The 18604-nt window shown below is 41.9% G+C and overlaps 1 protein-coding gene across 1 annotated transcript in view; it reads left to right on the forward strand.

The window, feature by feature from the left end:
* The first annotated feature begins 914 nt into the window (after positions 1–914).
* The window catches only part of CUNH8orf46 (chromosome unknown C8orf46 homolog), a 23936-nt gene continuing 6246 nt past the window's right edge, over positions 915–18604 (forward strand). Inside the window, exons 1-3 of the mRNA XM_004637526.1 lie at positions 915–984; positions 5728–5783; positions 13202–13355. Coding sequence (XP_004637583.1) covers positions 915–984; positions 5728–5783; positions 13202–13355 — 280 coding nt within the window. The remainder of the gene's footprint in view (positions 985–5727; positions 5784–13201; positions 13356–18604) is intronic.

The following is an 18604-nucleotide window of genomic DNA, read 5'->3' on the forward strand; positions in this document are numbered from 1 at the left end:
TCACCATTAGTATTATTATGAAGGAATGATAATAGTATAATAAAAGGCAGTAGGCTTGACATAACACACATGCACACAATTCACCTATAATCTTACAGGGAGAGCGAGAGAGAGAACGTAGGGAAAACAGAAATATAGGTTAAACAGGCTGTATTAACAGTATATAATATAAATGGTAATAAGACATTAGGATAAAGATATCAGGCTAATAAGATAATAAAAATATAATTATAATGGGGCTCTGACTGTGGAGCACTGCCTGTTACACGCCTCTGTGCTCCTGAAGGGTTGTACAAGGAGACACTAAACACACGATTCCAGAAATGTCAGCCTTGTCATACTGTGGCATGAAGCAAAACTGCTCCGAAGAAACAGTGCTTTTGTCTAAAATAGAAACTTTGAAGGAAGCCAAGTTAACACATGACAACTGAATATCCAGTTCGGGGGTGGTGGGGTGGGAGACAAAGTCCTTTTATTTCTGAAATGAAAGGGGGAATTAACTGGTATCAAAATTCACATTTCCTTCTTGGAGAAATTCTCCAGCCAAGCTGGGTGCTAACCCAGTAGGCGATTTCACTTCACCGTCACTTTGCAAAAGACTTCCAAATTCACTGCAGCAGACCGCAAAGTAAAATGTTAAGTACATCCTAGCTGAGAGGAGACGGAAGCCTCCACGCTCAGAGGTTTGCAATAATAGGATTCATAAAAATTAAAAAAAAAAAAAAAGGACAGATGGGATTAGAAAATGTTGCAGTGAAGACTGTGGAATGAGATGAGCTCACAGCCCAGAGCCCAGCCTGTCTTTTGTGGACCTACACAATGATCGGAGAGCCAGACTGGATTAGGAAACCTCGCGAGTAGGGGTCCAGAGAGAGGCTGCCGATTCCCAGACACTTAAGGGAGAGAAGGCTGAAATGATGCATCAGATTTACAGCTGCAGTGATGAAAATATAGAAGTTTTCACCACCGTGATTCCTTCCAAAGGTGAGTATCATTGCCCTTGGCTGTCCCTAAGGTGGCATCTCATGCGGGAGGGTGAAGACAATCACGTGCTATTTTACTATGGTGTACACCGAAGTTCCCGCAGTCTAATGGGTTCTCCGTTTTAATGATATTTGGTTTATTTTTTTTTTTCTGAAAAGAAGGTTCAAGGATAAACATCAATCATTCAGAAACAATCTATCAAGGGGGAAGCTAGGGCATTTAAATGCTCCCTGTGCACTTAATTCAATACCGGCAAACCAACAGGCTGAATGAAAGTGACAGCAAGTCATTGTTAAGGAAAACAGAGATGAAAACAAAATTCCCAGGGCAGCTAGACAGACTCTCCCATTTTCTCCAGTGAGCAAGTGAGCTCTGAAACATTAATCTGCTGGCTCAAAAGTATGGTTTCTAACTATACCATGAAATGTGATAAATTCTCCCAGCATTGGCCTAAACTCCAATGAAACAGTTAAACAGTGACCTGACCCTAGGGTGGGTCTCCCCAGAACCGGGGGGACAAACCTGACCTAATCCAGCATGACCAGGTGTGATGACAGGAGAACCTTGACGGAAGCCCTGTTGTGCCCAGCATCAGTGGTAGGTCGCAGGAAAGACCCTGTGGGAGGCTCTCCAGATTCCAAGTGGCCTTTACCAGGCAGGGCCCTCAACCCTCCAAAGCCAGCCCTCTCTCCTGCTGCCCCTGTGAGAGCCAAAGCCCCTATATTTCTGGGAGATCACTTGACAAAGTCTTAGCGCCTGCTCTCATTGTCAGACTTGAATGAAGTGGGCTGGGTGTTTGCTGGTGTTGTGACTCCGCTCAAACAATCCCTTTCTTCCTTCTGTGTCAGCCGCTGACAGGGCCACTACTGGGGGGGAGGGGGCAGGACTAACCCTGGCCACAAAGAGACGGCCAGCAAAACATAAATTAAGCTTTAGACATCCACTGACAGAGGGTGAGAGACAGAGACAGAGACAGAGACAGAGACAGAGACAGAGACCAAAACAGAGAGAGAGACAGAGAGAGAGAGAGAGAGAGAGAGAGAGAGAGAGAGAGAGAGAGAGCCTGCCCACATATAGGAGTTTAGATTCTCTCTGGAGATTCTGAAAGTCAAAAGCTGGCCCTCTGACCAGCAGTTCCACTCTTGGGTAGATAACCCAGGGGAACTCTTACATGTGGGTGCTAATAGTGCCATTGACTCTAAAAAGACAAAACTGAGGCTCACTTAAATGTCTCTGAAGAGGAGAGCAGATAAAACATGATGCCTTCATCCATGCTGTCAGTGGTCAGCAGGCATGAACTAGATTTCTGTGGGTGAGCATAGAGATGGTTGATTGATTGATTATGTATGCAGGGAATCAAGCTAAGCACCTCCTGCATACTAGGCATGCTCTGTACCACCGAATTACATCACTAGTCCATGGCCATACCACTCTAAATGCAAGCAATCTTATCTGAATTACATTCTTATCCCTATCAATGAAAGTTGAATAAGGAAAAAAAAAAAAGCTATCCGACAAATTTTGTATATATAATAACATTTCTATAAATTTGGAAATATAAAATAATAGTGTATGGTGTTTATGGCTAACTGTCTGGAGAGAAGTTTGAACGTGCACTAGAAAGATATAATTAGTGAGCTCAGTAACCCTAGAGGAAGACAGAAGTCAAATTTTAAAAGGGTAGAAAGGGAACCTATACTCTACCTCTTGGGTTTTTTATGAGGAAAACATAAATTGGAAGCAAAGATGAAAATGCTAAATATGACTACATTTTCCATAACTTTAAAAAAAATAAAGGAGAAAATATCAAGGACAAGATGGTTAAGAGATGGTTGCTATTTCTGTGCTGTGTGACCTTTGACAATGTATTTAACCTCTCTGGGCTTGAGTTTGCACTTCTGTAAGTTGGAGAAACAGACTTACCTCCCAGGATTGTCGTGTGGAATAAGTGAGCTAATACAGAACACAGCAAGAGCAGTAGCTGGCAGGTAGTGAGCTCTATTACGTACATCACTTTCAAAGTGATTTCTATTTTTATTCCTTATTTGGAGCAATGAATAAATTCAGAGAAGAACATTGACTCCTGTATTCCTTTCTTTTGTTCTGTTTTCTTTCTTTTTTTTTTTTGTGGCGGAACCGGGGATTGAACTTAGGCCATTGTGCTTGCCTGGGAAGCACTTATTCCACTGAGCCATCTCCCTGGCCCCTTGTATTCCTTTCTTGCTGTTTTCATTCCTGGAGGCACCCTGGTAGTAAACCAAGCAAGTGTTCAGTGGTATTCACAGACATTTCACCCCTCAGGAAGTTGGCCTCTAGAAAAGGAATGTTTGCAGTTCCACCTTGGATCAGAAGTAAGTGGAGGCCCCCCTTTCCAGCTCTTGCTTTGCCTTTGCTGTCTTCAAGCCCTCAGGCATGGGGCTTTGGTGAGAGAAGCTAGTGCTAACAGGTCCTGAGCCAGCTGAGGAGAGGTCAACGGGCTTTTCTCACATCCCCACAGGCTCTAACTGCAGAAATACAAGTTGACTTGCCTACACCTAAGCAGAGTTGTGTCCTCCCCAGCAGCCCTTCCTACAAGGCACAGTTTAGCCCATGATCATCAATATGCAACAACTAACCCCCTCCAAGAACTAACTCACCAGCAGGGCAGTGTACTCTAGTGGTTAAGAGTGTGGGCTCTGTTGCACCACTGACCAAGTGCCTCCTCTACCCTCTCGATATCCTCGTCAGTATGAGGTTAAGGAAAAGCACCTACCTCTATATTCTGTGAAATTAAAGATAAGACAAACCATCACCTCATAAAGCTCAATATAAGCACCATTACATCTGTTGTTTATTGCATTCCTCTTTCCAATAGTGTTGGCCTCCATCTAATATCTACATTTTTTAACTGAGATATCTTAATATGTCACAAAACTATGGTAGCAGCAAATATGGTGTTTTCTAAGTATTTCAAAGGCTGAAAATTTTATGTGCTTTTTCTTGTTAGAGAAAAAGGGAGGCCTTTCAGGAAAAGATTTTATAAATACACTTCACAGTAAGTAAATAACAACAACCCTGTGATTTTAGTAAGAAGTTGTACCAGAAGTTATTTCCTGAGGTACACTAAAGTGGATTTGACTCTAGGGTGAGCATAGCACAGTACTGACAATAATTTGGCAGAGACAGGAACATTGGGGAGGGAATAGTGAGGGGAATCAGAAGAGCAGGAAGAAATGGAGAATGTTTCAGGAAAAGAAACTCTGATGGAACACTGCAATCTCCAAAAATCATCATCTGCCCTCCTCTTGAAGGAAAATAACAGTAACTATGATTAATTCATGGAAATTTACTCTTTGTCAGATTTGGGCAAGAGTTTTTATGAAGATTCATTCAATTAATCATTGACACCATCCCCTGGTAGAAATGCCATTATTTGTTATCCCTGTTTCAAACAGGAGGCGTGTGAGGCTTCAAAAGAATAATTCACTCCTCACACACAGACAAGTGGTCAGGTGAGGATTCACACCCAAGGGGAGGGAGCAGCCCCGGCTCTTCACAGGCACACAGCCAGGTTTCCCACTGCAGGGCTTTAAAGAAGATAGCAAGAGTGCTGCTCTCACTCATCTGCTACATGGTAAGAAGCCACTTCAGTTGTATGCAGGGCAGACACGGGGAGGGTTCCACTTGCAGTAGTTCGTCATAGTAGCAATGTGGAAAATCAATGTCTACATGTCTCCCTGTGCAGTGAAATCCACTTCCAACAAAGTACTGTTTTTCAAAAACTGGTAAACTTATTGCCTTAAAATTTTTAAATTGTGGTAAAATATATAGTTTATAGAATCTATCATTGTAAGTGTACAGTTAATTCAATATATACAACCATCTCTACCATCCATCTCCAGAATTTTTTCATAACCCTAAGCCTATATTCAGTACCCATTAGACTTTGGACATCCTTCTTTTTCTTTTTCTTTTTTTTCTTTTATTGGTGGAACCGGGTATTGAACTCAGGCCATTATGCTTGCCAGGCAAGCACTTATTCCACTGAGCCATCTCCCCAGCCCCTTCCTTCTTTTTCTTGAGGTGGAGACAAAGTCCCACTGTACCATCCAAGTTAACCTTGAACTCCTGGGTCCAATCATCCTTCTGCCTCAGCGTTGCCAGTAGAGGGAACTATAGGCACACAGCATTACACTCATCTGAAACCATTAGAAATAATTTCCAGGGATATAGTTCAGTAGAATAAGCACTTGCCTGGCAAGCACAAGGTCCTGAGTTCAAGCCCTGGTATCACAAAAAGAAAGAAAGAGAGAAAGAGAGAAAGAAAAAAAGAAAAGAATTTCCAATTTCCTGAGCCTCTGTTGACTTTGAATTTGACTACCAGGATTCTCATGTAAGTGGAATTACATAATATGTTACTTTATGCATCACTTATTTCACCCAACACAACATTTTCAAGGTTCATTCATGTGTAGCATTGCATCAAGATTTCATTCCTTTTCATGACTGAGTGATAATCCATTGTATGGATATACCACAATTTGTTTACACATTCATCTGTTAATGGGCATTTAGGTTGTTGCAACTAATGCTGCTATGAACATCTGTGTACTGAAGGTAAGTAGCATCTTCTATTGCAGAGAGATCCTGCCTCTTCTCCCATGCCCCCTACCCTGTTCCAGATCTAAATTTCCCATGTTTTTACTATATCTATGGCAGCCTAGCAGCCATTTTCTAAAACTATGTCTTTATCTCTCTTTGCAGTGACCAGCCCATCCAGGAGAAGAGTCAAAAGTTCTCAACATCTCTTGACTAAGAATGTAAGGATGCTTTATGTTAATCTCCATTGTCTGTCATTACAAAAGTATGGCAACTTCTTTCCTCTCTCCCTTGATATCAACAACACAGAAGATTTTCTATGCACTATGAGGTTGCTACTGTACTTTATCCTTCACTTAACCAAAATAACTGACATATGTCCACCAAATAACCCTGAAATGCCCCCTACTCTGCTGTCCTTCCCACTCACAAAGGGCACACCTCACTTTGCATATACATTTTTTTTCTCACTTAACAGAATCATGGACATAGTATTCCTGACCTAAGTTTGCTCTATTGTTGGCATTTGCAATTGTTCATTTGTAATTGCTCTATTGTTTCATTTTTCACTATTATAAGCAGCACAGCAATGAATGTATTGTACACAATTGTACTTGGTTAATTCATTAGTGCACAGGACTGGAAGCAGAGTTAACAGGTAAAAGGACAAGAGCAGTTTGATGCATTCATCTGTGCAGCCACCCATTCATCAAAGAGTTGTGCTCCTACTGTGTGAGAAATGCCCTGCTAGCTGTAAAGCAGAAAAGTGACTTTAAAAAAAAATGGCTTATGCATACATTTTTATCACACACTGCCAGGAATTCTGAACAATTTTAGGGCTTTTAGCCACGTCTTTCCACCTACTTGGAAGCACACAACACCTTGTCCTACATGTCTTCAGAATCTAATAATGTTTCACGCTTCTCATCTTATGTATGTACATACTTCTTCATGTAGGAACGTTAATGTATCTTTACACTTTATTTTAAAAGGGAAGCTGCAATCATTTCCTCTTGATTATACTGTAGTTTCTTTTTCTATCACAAATTTTCACAGAATACCATGTTTATTTTAAGTATCTCAAATTTCAAAAGCCATCTAAAAAAAATTTTGAGTGTCCTGGGGACAAGATAGGATTTTGCTTGTCTTCATATACATTTATTATGCTTTTAATTCCCAAAGCATTGTATATCCTTTATAAAATTTCAAACATTATAAAGATACAAAATATAGGATCATAAAATCCTAGAGGCCATAGCACAGGGAGGTTAGATACGTAGACTTTAGAGTCAATCTGCCGGCATTTCAATCCCCATTTCATCAGTTTCTAGTTATGTGACCTTGCACAAGTTGCCTAACTATTCTGGGACTGAACTCGTTTAGCATTAAAATGAGGTTAATAAGAGCACGTACCTCCAGAACCAAGGGAGAGAACAGATGATTTAACGCATGGAAAGTATTTAGTGGAGAGATGACACATATTAAGCAGTCGATATACATTGCTGTTTTTTAAGTAAAAATTTCCCAAATACTGTAGTTGTGCCTTATTGTCTCATACTGTCTTGCAAATTGCTTTTTTACTTAATAGATCTTGAACATCTTTCCATGCCAATTAATTCCAATAGATCTACCCCATTTTTGGTAGCTGTATGATATTCCAGTGTATAAATATACAGTTATTTATCAACCCAAAACAAATCTGAAGTATTTTAGATTCATTATTTAACCAAATCATCAATAAATGGGATTTCTCCATTTTTTTCTATTAAGACACTGCCACAAGAAATATTCTTAAAAATATTTTAATGTTCTTATACACATTTTTGGGGAAAGTACATACATGTGCAATGCTGGACCACAGAATATAAACACTGGAAAAAATTATAGCTTCTTACAGCATTGAAAGAAGTGGAAAAAAATCTATAGCCATCTCCAAACTCTTAGCAACTATGTTTAAAAGTATCTTTGGCATACTAGCCAGGCCAATACTCTATGGTATCAATGTTGTTAAACTTTGGCAATCTAGTAGATGAAAATACCATATTGTTTTAATTTGTATTAATTTTTTTTAAATTTTTATTTATTTATTTATTTGAGAGAGAGAGAGAGAGAGAGAGAGAGAGAGAGAGAGAGAGATAGAGAGAGAGAGAGGCCAGCTCAGTCCACCAGGGGGCGGCGCTGGCTGGCATGTGGTGCTGGGGGATTGAACCGTGGTCCCTGATGCTTTTGCTAAGCTTGTTCTAAGTAGGTGCTTTAGACCACTGAGCCATCTCTCCAGCCCAATTTGTATTAATTTTTAATGTGACGCTTCATTTTGTCATAGATTTACTGATAATTTCAACATGTTTTTCCTGCAGGCTTCTACTTAACCTATTTTTCTGTCAGTTGTATGCCTTTTTGTAAGGACCTTAGAAAATATTTTATATGTTAAGAAAGAGGAGGGTTTTTAATTGATGGAAATGGAAAGGGAAAATGCTTGTAGGTATTTTATAGTTTAAGAAAACTTTGAACAGAGTTGTAGGTCTTTGAGCCAAAAAAGAAGGTACTTGTCTTCAAATATTCACTCTTCGTCTGCTGTGATGGCTCCGTAAGCCTTCTGGCCTTTTGAGCTCTCCTTGAAGCCTTTCTAAATCTCCACCAACAGCTGCCCAATTCCTCCTTGGCCTCTGCTGCACGAAACATGCACTTAGGAGAGCTCACTTGGTGACGTGGTGACCGCCACCTTTTACAGGTGGGGAAAGTGAATCCTGGAAAGGAAAGGCTGCCTGTCTCATTTCCTCAGGCAACTAGCTCTTGCCTTTCTTTTGCTTTCCTTTTCACCTTCTCAGTTTGTGGTTTGTAGACCACTGAATGGGTTATTGTGCCTGGGAAAAATGCATTTTATTTTGCAAGGTCCAATATTTACACCTTTCTTTGGCAGAAATTCTTATTTGTATTTCCTCTAACCCCTTGAGATATCATGTGAATGGATGTCAGCTTCCTTTTGTTATAAATGCTTCTCCTTTCTGAGCCATCTCTAATGTCAGGGTTTCCTTTCTCTGTAACACCCGTTGAGTTGTATTTTCTTCCCATCCTAGGGCACAAAGTACCTCTCTAAACAATCTCAATCCCAATCTCTCTCTCTCTCCTCCCCCTCCCTCCCTCCCTCTCCCCCTTTTCTTACCTTCCCTTTCTTCATTTCTTTCCTCCCCTTTTTCCCTTTTTGTTACATAGGCTATTCTATTGGCATCCTGATGATAGCCACTGATGTTATAGCAGTAGGTCAAGGGAATAAGCTTACACTAAGAAATGGATCAGTTAAGACTTTGGTATAATGGAGCCACTTTCACTATGATTCAAGGCGTCTTCACATAGCAGCATTAGCTGTCTCAGGAAAGATGGAGAAATTAGATCTCAAATGTCACACTGCCCCCAAATTCCGAGCTAAGGAGGGGAAGGATTTGTACAGTGACCTCCTCCTGGTCTTTTGAAATGTGCTGAGCAATCAATTGCCCTTGAAAATTCTTGTCTGGATTTAGGTAATTCTGTGGTTTTATAAGGAGCCTTCACTTAGGAGGCATGAAACCATAGTTCAGTTGGCTCCTTCCTTTACAGCAATATTATCTTAAGACCCACAGCACCTCTTGACCTCAGTTTCCCTATGTACAAAGTTAGTGAATTGGATTAAAACATTTCTATGGATTGCTTCAGCCCCAAATCATGATGGTTCTCCACTATCTAGGTCTTGGCTGCCTTTCTAACTCTGTAGCAGCCATCTAGGCTTACAAACAAACAGAATTAAGATCCAAGATGTCAGAGGGTAGATTCTTGTGCTGTGGTTTAGTCTACATCTTCATTCTTCCTGCCTCTGACCTAAGACCAACAGGAAGCATTAATTAATTGAAGTAACATTTTTTGCCCTGGTAGATTCTCCTACTTCAGTATATATCTGTTATCCTAGGAAAGGAAAATTCCAGAATTGAACTCATCTCTCCTTCCACCTCCCTCATTAAAGTCCCTTACATCCACCCCAGTTTTCCTGTGTTACTCTTCTACTCAGGCTACAATGAGCCAGTTCTCAGACTACCTTGTTCTAAGACCTCCAGTAGCAAACCCAGACTGTGTCTCACATACCAGAAAATAAACCAACCTGTTGAAAGAATACCCTAACTGGTGACCTAAGAAGCAGTGGCTTCATCTGCACTCCCAAGAAGCCCCCCTCATTCATCAGGCTGCTGGGTGGGGCATCTGATGCTTCCCCACTCTCTCCCACCTTATTCTCCCACCCCAAAGTGCAGGGAAAGGCTGGCAGAGGTGCCATTTATTGTTCTTAAAAGGGAATATTTGCTCCTTTCCAGAGGAGGAAATACTGGAAGGCAATGGTATCTTCCCATGATTCCCTAGGCTTTCACATCCTGCTTTTTTTTTCCCCCTATGATGGATGCAAAAACACCATAGCAAGCCTTATTCCTCCTCTCTTGGAGAAATGCTGATAGTTCAATCACAACATCAGGAATAGCTATGATAAAAGTCCAAGACAAAAAGCTGGGCATGGTGGTACCCTCATGTAATCTCAGCACTTGGGAGGCTGGGGCAGGAAGATCACTGCAAATCCTAGGCCAGCCTGGAATACATAATTGGTTAAAGGCCAGGTTGAACTACATAGTGAGACCCTGTCTCAAAGAAAGTCAGTAATAAAGAGATCTGCGTGTCAAGTAATAAGATTCTTCCTATTCAATACAGGATATTCAGATTCTGAGGTGTCCCTTATGCCTCACAGTATATGAGCCCAGGGGAATGCAGCTTAACATCACCACTAGCAGGGGGAGTTCTAGTAGCCTGAGTGACATATGCCTCAGGGCAGTGCTATGAGGAAAAAGGATTCTTGAGGGGAAGGGCTTATCCAGAACGTGACAGCAGATCACCCACCACTGCACTGCATACTCGTGCTCTCTCTCTCTCTCTCTCTCTCTCTCTCTCTCTCACACACACACACACACACACACAAGCACACACTCACACGCACACACGCACGCACACACACACACACACACAAGCACGCACTCACACGCATGCACACATACACACAAGAGCTGACCCGAGTGGACAGGTGCAGCCCTCAGGCTGCATGAAAAGCCTGCTGGAGACCCAAGGAATTCCTCATCTTCTGCAGTGCGTAGAGCAAAGACAGTGACTTTCAATGCCAATGATGAAACTTAAATGCTTCTGAAGTATCCTCAGCTCTCCACACAGGCAGAACGTAAATGAATCTGAGTCCCAAAATGGACCCAAGATGAGCAAATTTCCTAGCCCATATATGGCCAAATTTGAGATCCATTAATTTTACAATCAAAGGCATATTTGGAGTAAAGCAAAGGTGACAGATTCCTTTATTTTCCTCTGCAGGCAACATAAAACTTTGACCTTCAAAGGACTTAAAACTGTGAAACGCTATAAATATATGGCAAGAAAAAAGAGAAAGATGAGCTACTAAAATCTCAACTAATGATGGGCATTTACCCTGCCTCAGTCCAACGAAGTGAGGCATGAGTATCCCCTTCCCATGTAACTACTAAGCATCAAAACTAGTATTTGAACTCAGGTCAACCTGACCCCAAATAGCATTATCATCTTCTTCTTTAATAATCTAATAAGAGGAAAAAAAACCATTGTTTTAATTTGCATTTAATCATTAATGTTGTTCAGCATTTTTTAATGTTTATCTACTGTTCCTTTTTCTACTATCAATTGCCAGATGAGATTTTCTGCCTCATTTTCTATTTTTTCAACTTTGTTTGTATGAGTTTTGTGAACATAGGGATAATTCCCTATTACATGTAACAAATGTTAGAGTGAGCTACATCCTGTTTGTAAACATGCAGCTTTGAGCTAGCTGGTATTCATTCCAGAAATGAAGAGATCCATTTCCCTCAATGACAAGAGGTTATTTCCAACCACATTTATTATTAAAGATTCAATTTTCCTCCACTGAGTTAAAACACCACTCTCCTATGATATTTTGAAAAAGCCATCATTTTTGCTTTGGGAACCCCCAGAAGCAACACAGCAGTTATATTGACAACTGGGGAAGATCTGCCAAAGGCTAGGCTCTAAAGCCTGAGAACTGACAGATGCATAGTGAGCCCAGGACCTGGCACAGAACATGCCTTTACAGGACAGCTGTGGAAGGAACAAACAAGCAAATGGGCAAATGCAAATCTCTGCAAAGCTGCAGCATTGTAGAATATCAGAGGTTCTAATGAGCTTCAAGGAGAAAGGACATTCAGCATGAATGACCCCAGTGTACTGGATATGGATAAAATATGCAGGCTCTGAGCCCGGGCTGCTAAGAGTCCTTTCATGACTCCCCAGATTAAGGTAAAATGGCTGATGATGTTTGTCTCAGGTTTTTACATTTAAATAATTTCAGTGACTTCAGTCCCTTCAATCCCTCTATCAGTCCCTCAAGGGTACTTATTTTAGGATGAGAGAGAGAGAGAGCAAAATTTACAAAGGCTCAAGTCTCTTATGTAGAATGGCGTAATATTTGCAGACAACCCACACACATCTTCATATATATAAAACCATCTCCAGATTGCCTGTCTGACCAAAAACAGTGAAATGCTAAACAGTTGTTATTCTGTATGGTTGAGGCAATAAAAAGAAAAAAGTCTATACATGTTCAATGTAGACACAATGTTTTTCCAAATATTTTCCATCTGCCATGGGAACATTTTTCAACAGATACAGAGGGGAGCTACCTGTATTTTTATTATAGTTCTCAAGGTCCATTTTGGTGGTCACTGAGGGCATTTCCCCTCACCATGCCTTCCAAAATAACCACTCAGTAGGTGACCATCCTGAGAACACTTCCTTTCGCCCTGTGCTCTGCTTACCTAGATTTCCACTTACCCAACCATCCAGGGTGGAAATTCATCTCCCAACTTCACCCTGATCCCAGCAGACTTGAGATCCCTTCCTGCTCCAGTTTGGTAGCAGTTTTGTATTGTTTCTTTTTAAACTCTGGGAATCATTTGGGCCAAGTCTTCTCTTTAGGTGTACTTCACTAGAATATTCCAAGGCTGTCCTCTGCATGCATTGCAGAAAGACCCCCAGTCCTCAGGATGATCTCATTTGAAAGCTTCTATCGGGCCATAGGATCTGCCAGGTACGGCTGCTGAAGAATGCCCCAGAAGCTTCATTGCCTTGCACCATGACACCACCTGACAGTCAAAGTCAAATATACAGTTAACCATTTGTGGCAGGGTTTCTCCCTAAGTTTCTTTGCTGCTGCTAGCAGTCACTGAACTAGGGAAGTCTATATAAATTCCTTCTCGGGCCAGCCAAGTAGCTCAGCAGATTAAAGTGCCTGCTTAGGTAGATGCCGCAGCCAGGGTTTGATAGCTGAACTGAGAGGAGATTGAGACTGGCCGTGGTGGCACGTGCCTGTAATCCCAGCTCTTGGGAGGCTGAATGCAGGCCGACCACTATGAGTACAATGCAGGTAGTGAGATCCTGTAGATCCTGTACTAAAATATAAATAAATAAATAAATAAATTCCTTCTTAATCCAAGATCCATTTATAAAACTTTACCCTCGGACCCGTGGGTCCTGAACTCCTAGGACAAGGAGAAAATAAGTGTCCTTCTCTACTCAGCAGGTGGTGATCGAATCGGACCTGTACCCTCCACGGCCCCTGGAGCTGCTGCCACACCGCTCTGACCGCTGGGACACAGGAGATGGCCGCAGGTTCGGCCGGGTCCAGAACGCGCGACCACCGAGGGCACATCCTGCAAAAACCCCCACCAGACCTGGTACAGGAGTCCCAGTCCAACCCGATCCCCCTGGTCTTCCCAAGGCGCGGTGATCCCCGGCGAGCCAGTTCCACGCCTAGGAAAACACATGCCCTCGCAGTGCCCATTCCCTGCTTGTGTTTCCCTTGAGGTCTCAGTCACACCAGTGACACCTGTGCAGAGTGGCACCTGTGCTTTTCCCACATAAATCCTGTTTGCACTACAACACTGTCTACTGCCAAAACTCTGGCTTGTGTGTGCTGAGCGAAGACGCGCTGTCCATCGTCTCATTGTACAGGGAGAGAGGGACTGTGTTCAGAAGATGTAAGTTACGGTGCACAAGGGGAGAGAAAACCATGACCTGTGATGCGAAGGAAGCTCGTGCTATTTATCTAACAGGCTGCACATGGTAGTCCAGGATCTTCTTAAACTGTCATCTTAAAAACTTAATTGAACGATATAATGTGCAGAAAGAATGTGAGAGCCAATCCTTTTTTGAAAAGTGGAAACATTATAGTCTTATCATGCTGTTTTTAAAAATGGTTTCAGCCTCAAGAACTGAAACAGAAATCTGCCTCTAGCCCAGTGAAGTCTCTGATGGTATTTTGCCTTTGTTAGTTTACTTCTGTTATGCCCACAGCCTAAAGTTATTCATATTTTAACTGCAAGATTATACAATAGAAAGCCCAAGGTGTCCTTACATCTTTGGGATGTTAACAATTTCGTATTTTGCAAGAACTGAAATTAGACTCCATCGAGCATATTCTTTGCTCCACCTTCTCTTCCTACCCAATCAACCTCCTTTTTCATTTTTGTCCTCTTCCCCCCCCCCCCACCAGTTTCATTTTCCCCTTTCTTGGTTGCCCGAGGAGGTCTCTGAGGTTTTTCTGGTCACTAAGAACCTGCTCCTGTTTATGACCCTATGTATAGAAACACACAAAGCTGTATTTTCTAGTTAAGTGATTACATGTACACTGAAAGCATTAGGAAGACCACATTCGGCCTTGCAAATTAAAGAAGATAGATTTTTCTCTGTGTCTATGTATAGGTGAGTGGGTGGGTATGTGTATATGGGAAGAGAAAAAGAAGCAGAATATTTCTCTTTGCTACAAAATCAAAGTGAATTTAGAATCATGTTTCTGAGATTTTTTGTATGCAAGAGAAATTACCTAGGAATCTTGTTTTTATGCAAACTCTAATTTGGAAGGACTAGATGGGCCCCTACATCTTATAGTTCTAACAGGCTTCTCGATGTTACTATTGAGGGGATAACAGATTGAGTAGCAAGAATTTAGAGATGATCTAATACAGTGATTCTCAAAGTGGGGTCTCAGGAACAGCAGTGGCACCTGGAAGACTTTTTATAAATGTGAATTTTATTGAATTAGAATTCCAGGGTTAAGATACATCAATCTATCTTTCAACAAGCATCCTTCCTCCCTGATTCTCATCCACACTGGAGGTGGAAACTCCAATCCATTGCCACTTCCCTTTGCCAATGTACAGAAGAGAAAAATGAAACTATGGAAATTATTTGACCTACCTGATGTCACACCACCTGTGAGCCACACAGCCCTGTTGAAACTTCAGGTCCCCTGATTCCCTAGCCAGTGACACTTCCCCAGAGAAAAAGGCTCTTCAACTGTCTAGCTTTAGGGCCACTTCATACCTTTCTGACTAGTTTCTGGCAGTTTGGACTGCCAAAGTCACTCTTTTATTCTGAAAGACAAGAGCAGTAAGTTACGAAATGGAGAGAATCTGCCGAACACGTGATAGTCAGCCTGTGAAGGATGTGCCAGTCTGGTTTAAAAAAAAAAATAGATTGAGCTGGGCATTGATTCAATTCCTTCAGCTCCCCAATCTTATAGATTCCAGAGAAGGTAGGAGGGAGCATTTCTGAGCCAGACCCCAGTGCTCTCCAGGGAAAAGCTGGGCACAAGTCCATGCATTTCAAGCCTTACTTCTCCTGTCAGAAAGCTGAATGTCTCTGGGGATATCAGATCCAGGGACATGCTTTATTTTGGGGCCATAGGTGAAGGCTCCTGATTGTGGTAGTTTTCTTACATGGGAGAAAGAGGAGGAATCTTGGGCCTTCAGGGACTCTGAAGGCAGTGACCTGGTCAAGAAACTCCCACCATGGACCTCATGGGCCTGGAAAGGGGACTGTTTCCAGAGAAAAGCTGGGCACCGTTCCATGCATTTCATGTCCCTACTTCCCAGACCTGAGAAAATGACTCAGGTCCCTACCTGAAAATGACTCCCTATAGGACTTCTTCCCTAAGAGGACACCAGACACTTCAGAACCAATTTGCTCTAAGAAGCTGAAAGTTTATTTCTCAACTGGCCCACTGTCCATCACTCCAGCAAATTCTGGCATCTCTTTCCCAGCACCTCCTTGTCCTCCCATACCCTTTCTCACACTGAACACTAACAGTGTCAGTGATAGGTTCTGGTCCTGATATGAACTGCTGAATTATTATGGCGATCATCTAACATGTCTGAAGCCCTTAGAACAACAGCTTATTTTCCCAGAGGCCACCTCCCCTCTTTTCCAATACAGCCCAGGATACAGTTTCCTCGGACCTTTCCTGTGGCCACAGGAAAGACCCAGTCAGCTCCTCAGATACTTCTAAACACCTCCCTCAAACCCCACCCCTAGCAAAGGTGCATAAAAACCTCAGCTTTCTTTGTCTCAGGCCAGAGGATCTAGCTGACCCATCTGCCCTCAAACCTCTCCGTGTCTTTGGAGTTAATGAAGCCTTCTTTTATCTTTCCCATCTCTTTACTGTGTGCTGCCAAAAAACCTATCACTCAACACCTGAGTATTTCTCACCTCACTGTCTTTGTTCCTGCCATGGGCGGCCCAGGCTCAGACTGCCTGCTTCTCAAATATGCAGAGAACAGTCAGCAAACGTCCTGTCTCCAGTCCTTCCTCTGCAAGGCTACCAGAGAGGCCCTCCTAAGACAGAAATCTGCCTCTCATCAGCCTCTTTTGTTAAGCAGCAGGTCCCCATCTCACCCCTACTCCAGGCCATGCTACTCCTGTCCCACCATTCTCAGGTAGAGCAACCCTGAACTGCAGTGTACTATATGCTGTTGTATTCTGCTGCCCTGGACCTTTGCAGACATCGTTTCTTCCACAGTTTTCCTTCCCTGGGTCACTCTACCTTCTCTAAGAAAGGCTGGAAAAGGGAACCCCTTGGCCAAACTGCCCCAGACCAGCAAGGCCACCAAAGAGGTCCATTTACTACTAAATAACCCTTACCTGGCTTCATTATTTTTTGTTAAGTTTTCGGTGCAGAAGAAACAAACAAAAAGGAGAAAGAAAGCCTTTATTTGGAACAGGAGAAGACTACATGCAGCATAAAACTGTGTGCAAGTGGAGCTGGGAATTTATGAGGGCTCTGGCAGAGTCGGAACTTGAGGGGCGGGTTCAGCGAAGCCTAGGAGCTGATTGGTGCTTCTCTCCTGCTGGGAAGGGTTAACAGAAATTGCATTCGGAGCTAAGAGGAGAAGACAAAAGGTGATTTTTCAGCCTTGTTAGACCATCGCCATAATGATTCAGCAGTTCATACTCAAGCAGGAACCTATCATTTTTATGTACCTTCTAACACCTCAGTTTCTCCAAGTAGAAAGTGCAGACTACTGTGATATCTACGTCTTAGAGTTGTGTTAAGAATTACATAAAAACCAGGTATGGTGACACACAGCTGTAATCCCAGCCCTAGAGAAAGACTGAGGTAAAAGGATGGCTCCGTGTTTGAGGGAAGCCTGAGCTGGTGAATTTAAGACCAGCCTGAATTACATAGCAAGACCCTGTCTTTAAAAAACAAAACAAAAATTAAAATGAGATATAGCCATCCCTCGGTATCTATGGGGACTAGCTCCAGGACCTCTCTCAGATGCCAAAATCCATGATACCCAAGTCTCTTTTTTAAAATGACATGACATTTGCACATAACCTAATCGCATCCTCCCATCTGTTTTAAATCATCCCTAGGCGTTTAATAACTAATACAATGTAAATGCTACATGAGTCACTATTATAGTGTATGGCTCAGGGAATAATGACAGAAAAAAAATGTCTCTACATGTTCAGTACAATTTTTTTTCAAATATTTTCAATCCAGTTTATTGAATCCATAGATGCAGAACCAGTGGGTACAGAGAACTAACTGAAAATAGGTGATCTATGCTCAGTACAATGCCTAGTATATGCAAAAATATCAGCTGCTTTTACTTAAGCCTGGGCACCATTCATTGTAGTTTGATCTTGGTAATGGTAAAAGGAGAATCTGTTAGATCAATTAAACTTAGTAGATATATTTGAGCAAAATGAAACAAAAATTATTCACAAATTAGGCAGTGCTCAAAAAACCAACAAGTTCTGGGAATTGCAATCAATAAGCAAGGTATAGAAACAATTAATTGGCCATAGCCTCGCCAACAATCAGTTCACTGGTTACTGCTTAACTAGTTAATTATTTCAGCCTAACCACTTAAGTAGCTACAGAGCCTTCTAAAATGAGCCAAAGCTCAGTTCCTGCAATTTTAGCTCCATATTGGTTTGGTCAAAGCAGGTACCCAGTCCAAATCTATGGCCTCTCACAAAATTTTACTTAACAATAGTTAATTTTTTTTTTCATTTTATAAGCATTGAATACTTTCCTGAGGCAGGAGGCTCTATACACTGCAGTGTATGAGGTCAGGTTTGTCCTAGAACATTGGCCCAAAGAGAGATTTATGTTGAATGCTGGCTCACTCACCTCAAAAGATGACTACCTTGTCTCAAAATCTGAGTTCTTAGAAGCTGCAGACTTCAAGGTAGAAATTACCCAGAAGTAGGTTGAAGTATCAGGAATAAAGGTATTAAAAAGCAGATTCTTTATACACATATATAATGTAGCTAATGTCTCAGGATTCTGATCTGATAAACTCCAATCCTCCCATCTAATGGCCTGTACTTCCCATAACAGACACTTTCTCTGTTCACTGCCAGAGAGGTGTCCAAGAGCTCTATTTTCTGTCATTGATCCCAACTATGCGGACCTAACTCCTGGTAACCTCTTTGACCTCTAGTCACCTGGGGCTTTAGGAAGAAGGAACTTAGAGGGCATTCTCTGAGAACCCACAGTGCTAAATACATCTACATGTATGCTCTTTTAAAATTGACCTTAATTGGGGCTGGGGAGATGGCTCAGTGGAATAAGTGCTTCCCTGGCAAACGCAAGGGCCTGAGTTCAATCCCTGGTTAAAAAAAAAAAAAAAAA

The sequence above is a fragment of the Octodon degus genome, unplaced genomic scaffold (assembly GCF_000260255.1).
Source record: "Octodon degus isolate 3935 unplaced genomic scaffold, OctDeg1.0 scaffold00091, whole genome shotgun sequence".
NCBI classification, from domain to species: Eukaryota; Metazoa; Chordata; class Mammalia; order Rodentia; family Octodontidae; genus Octodon; species Octodon degus.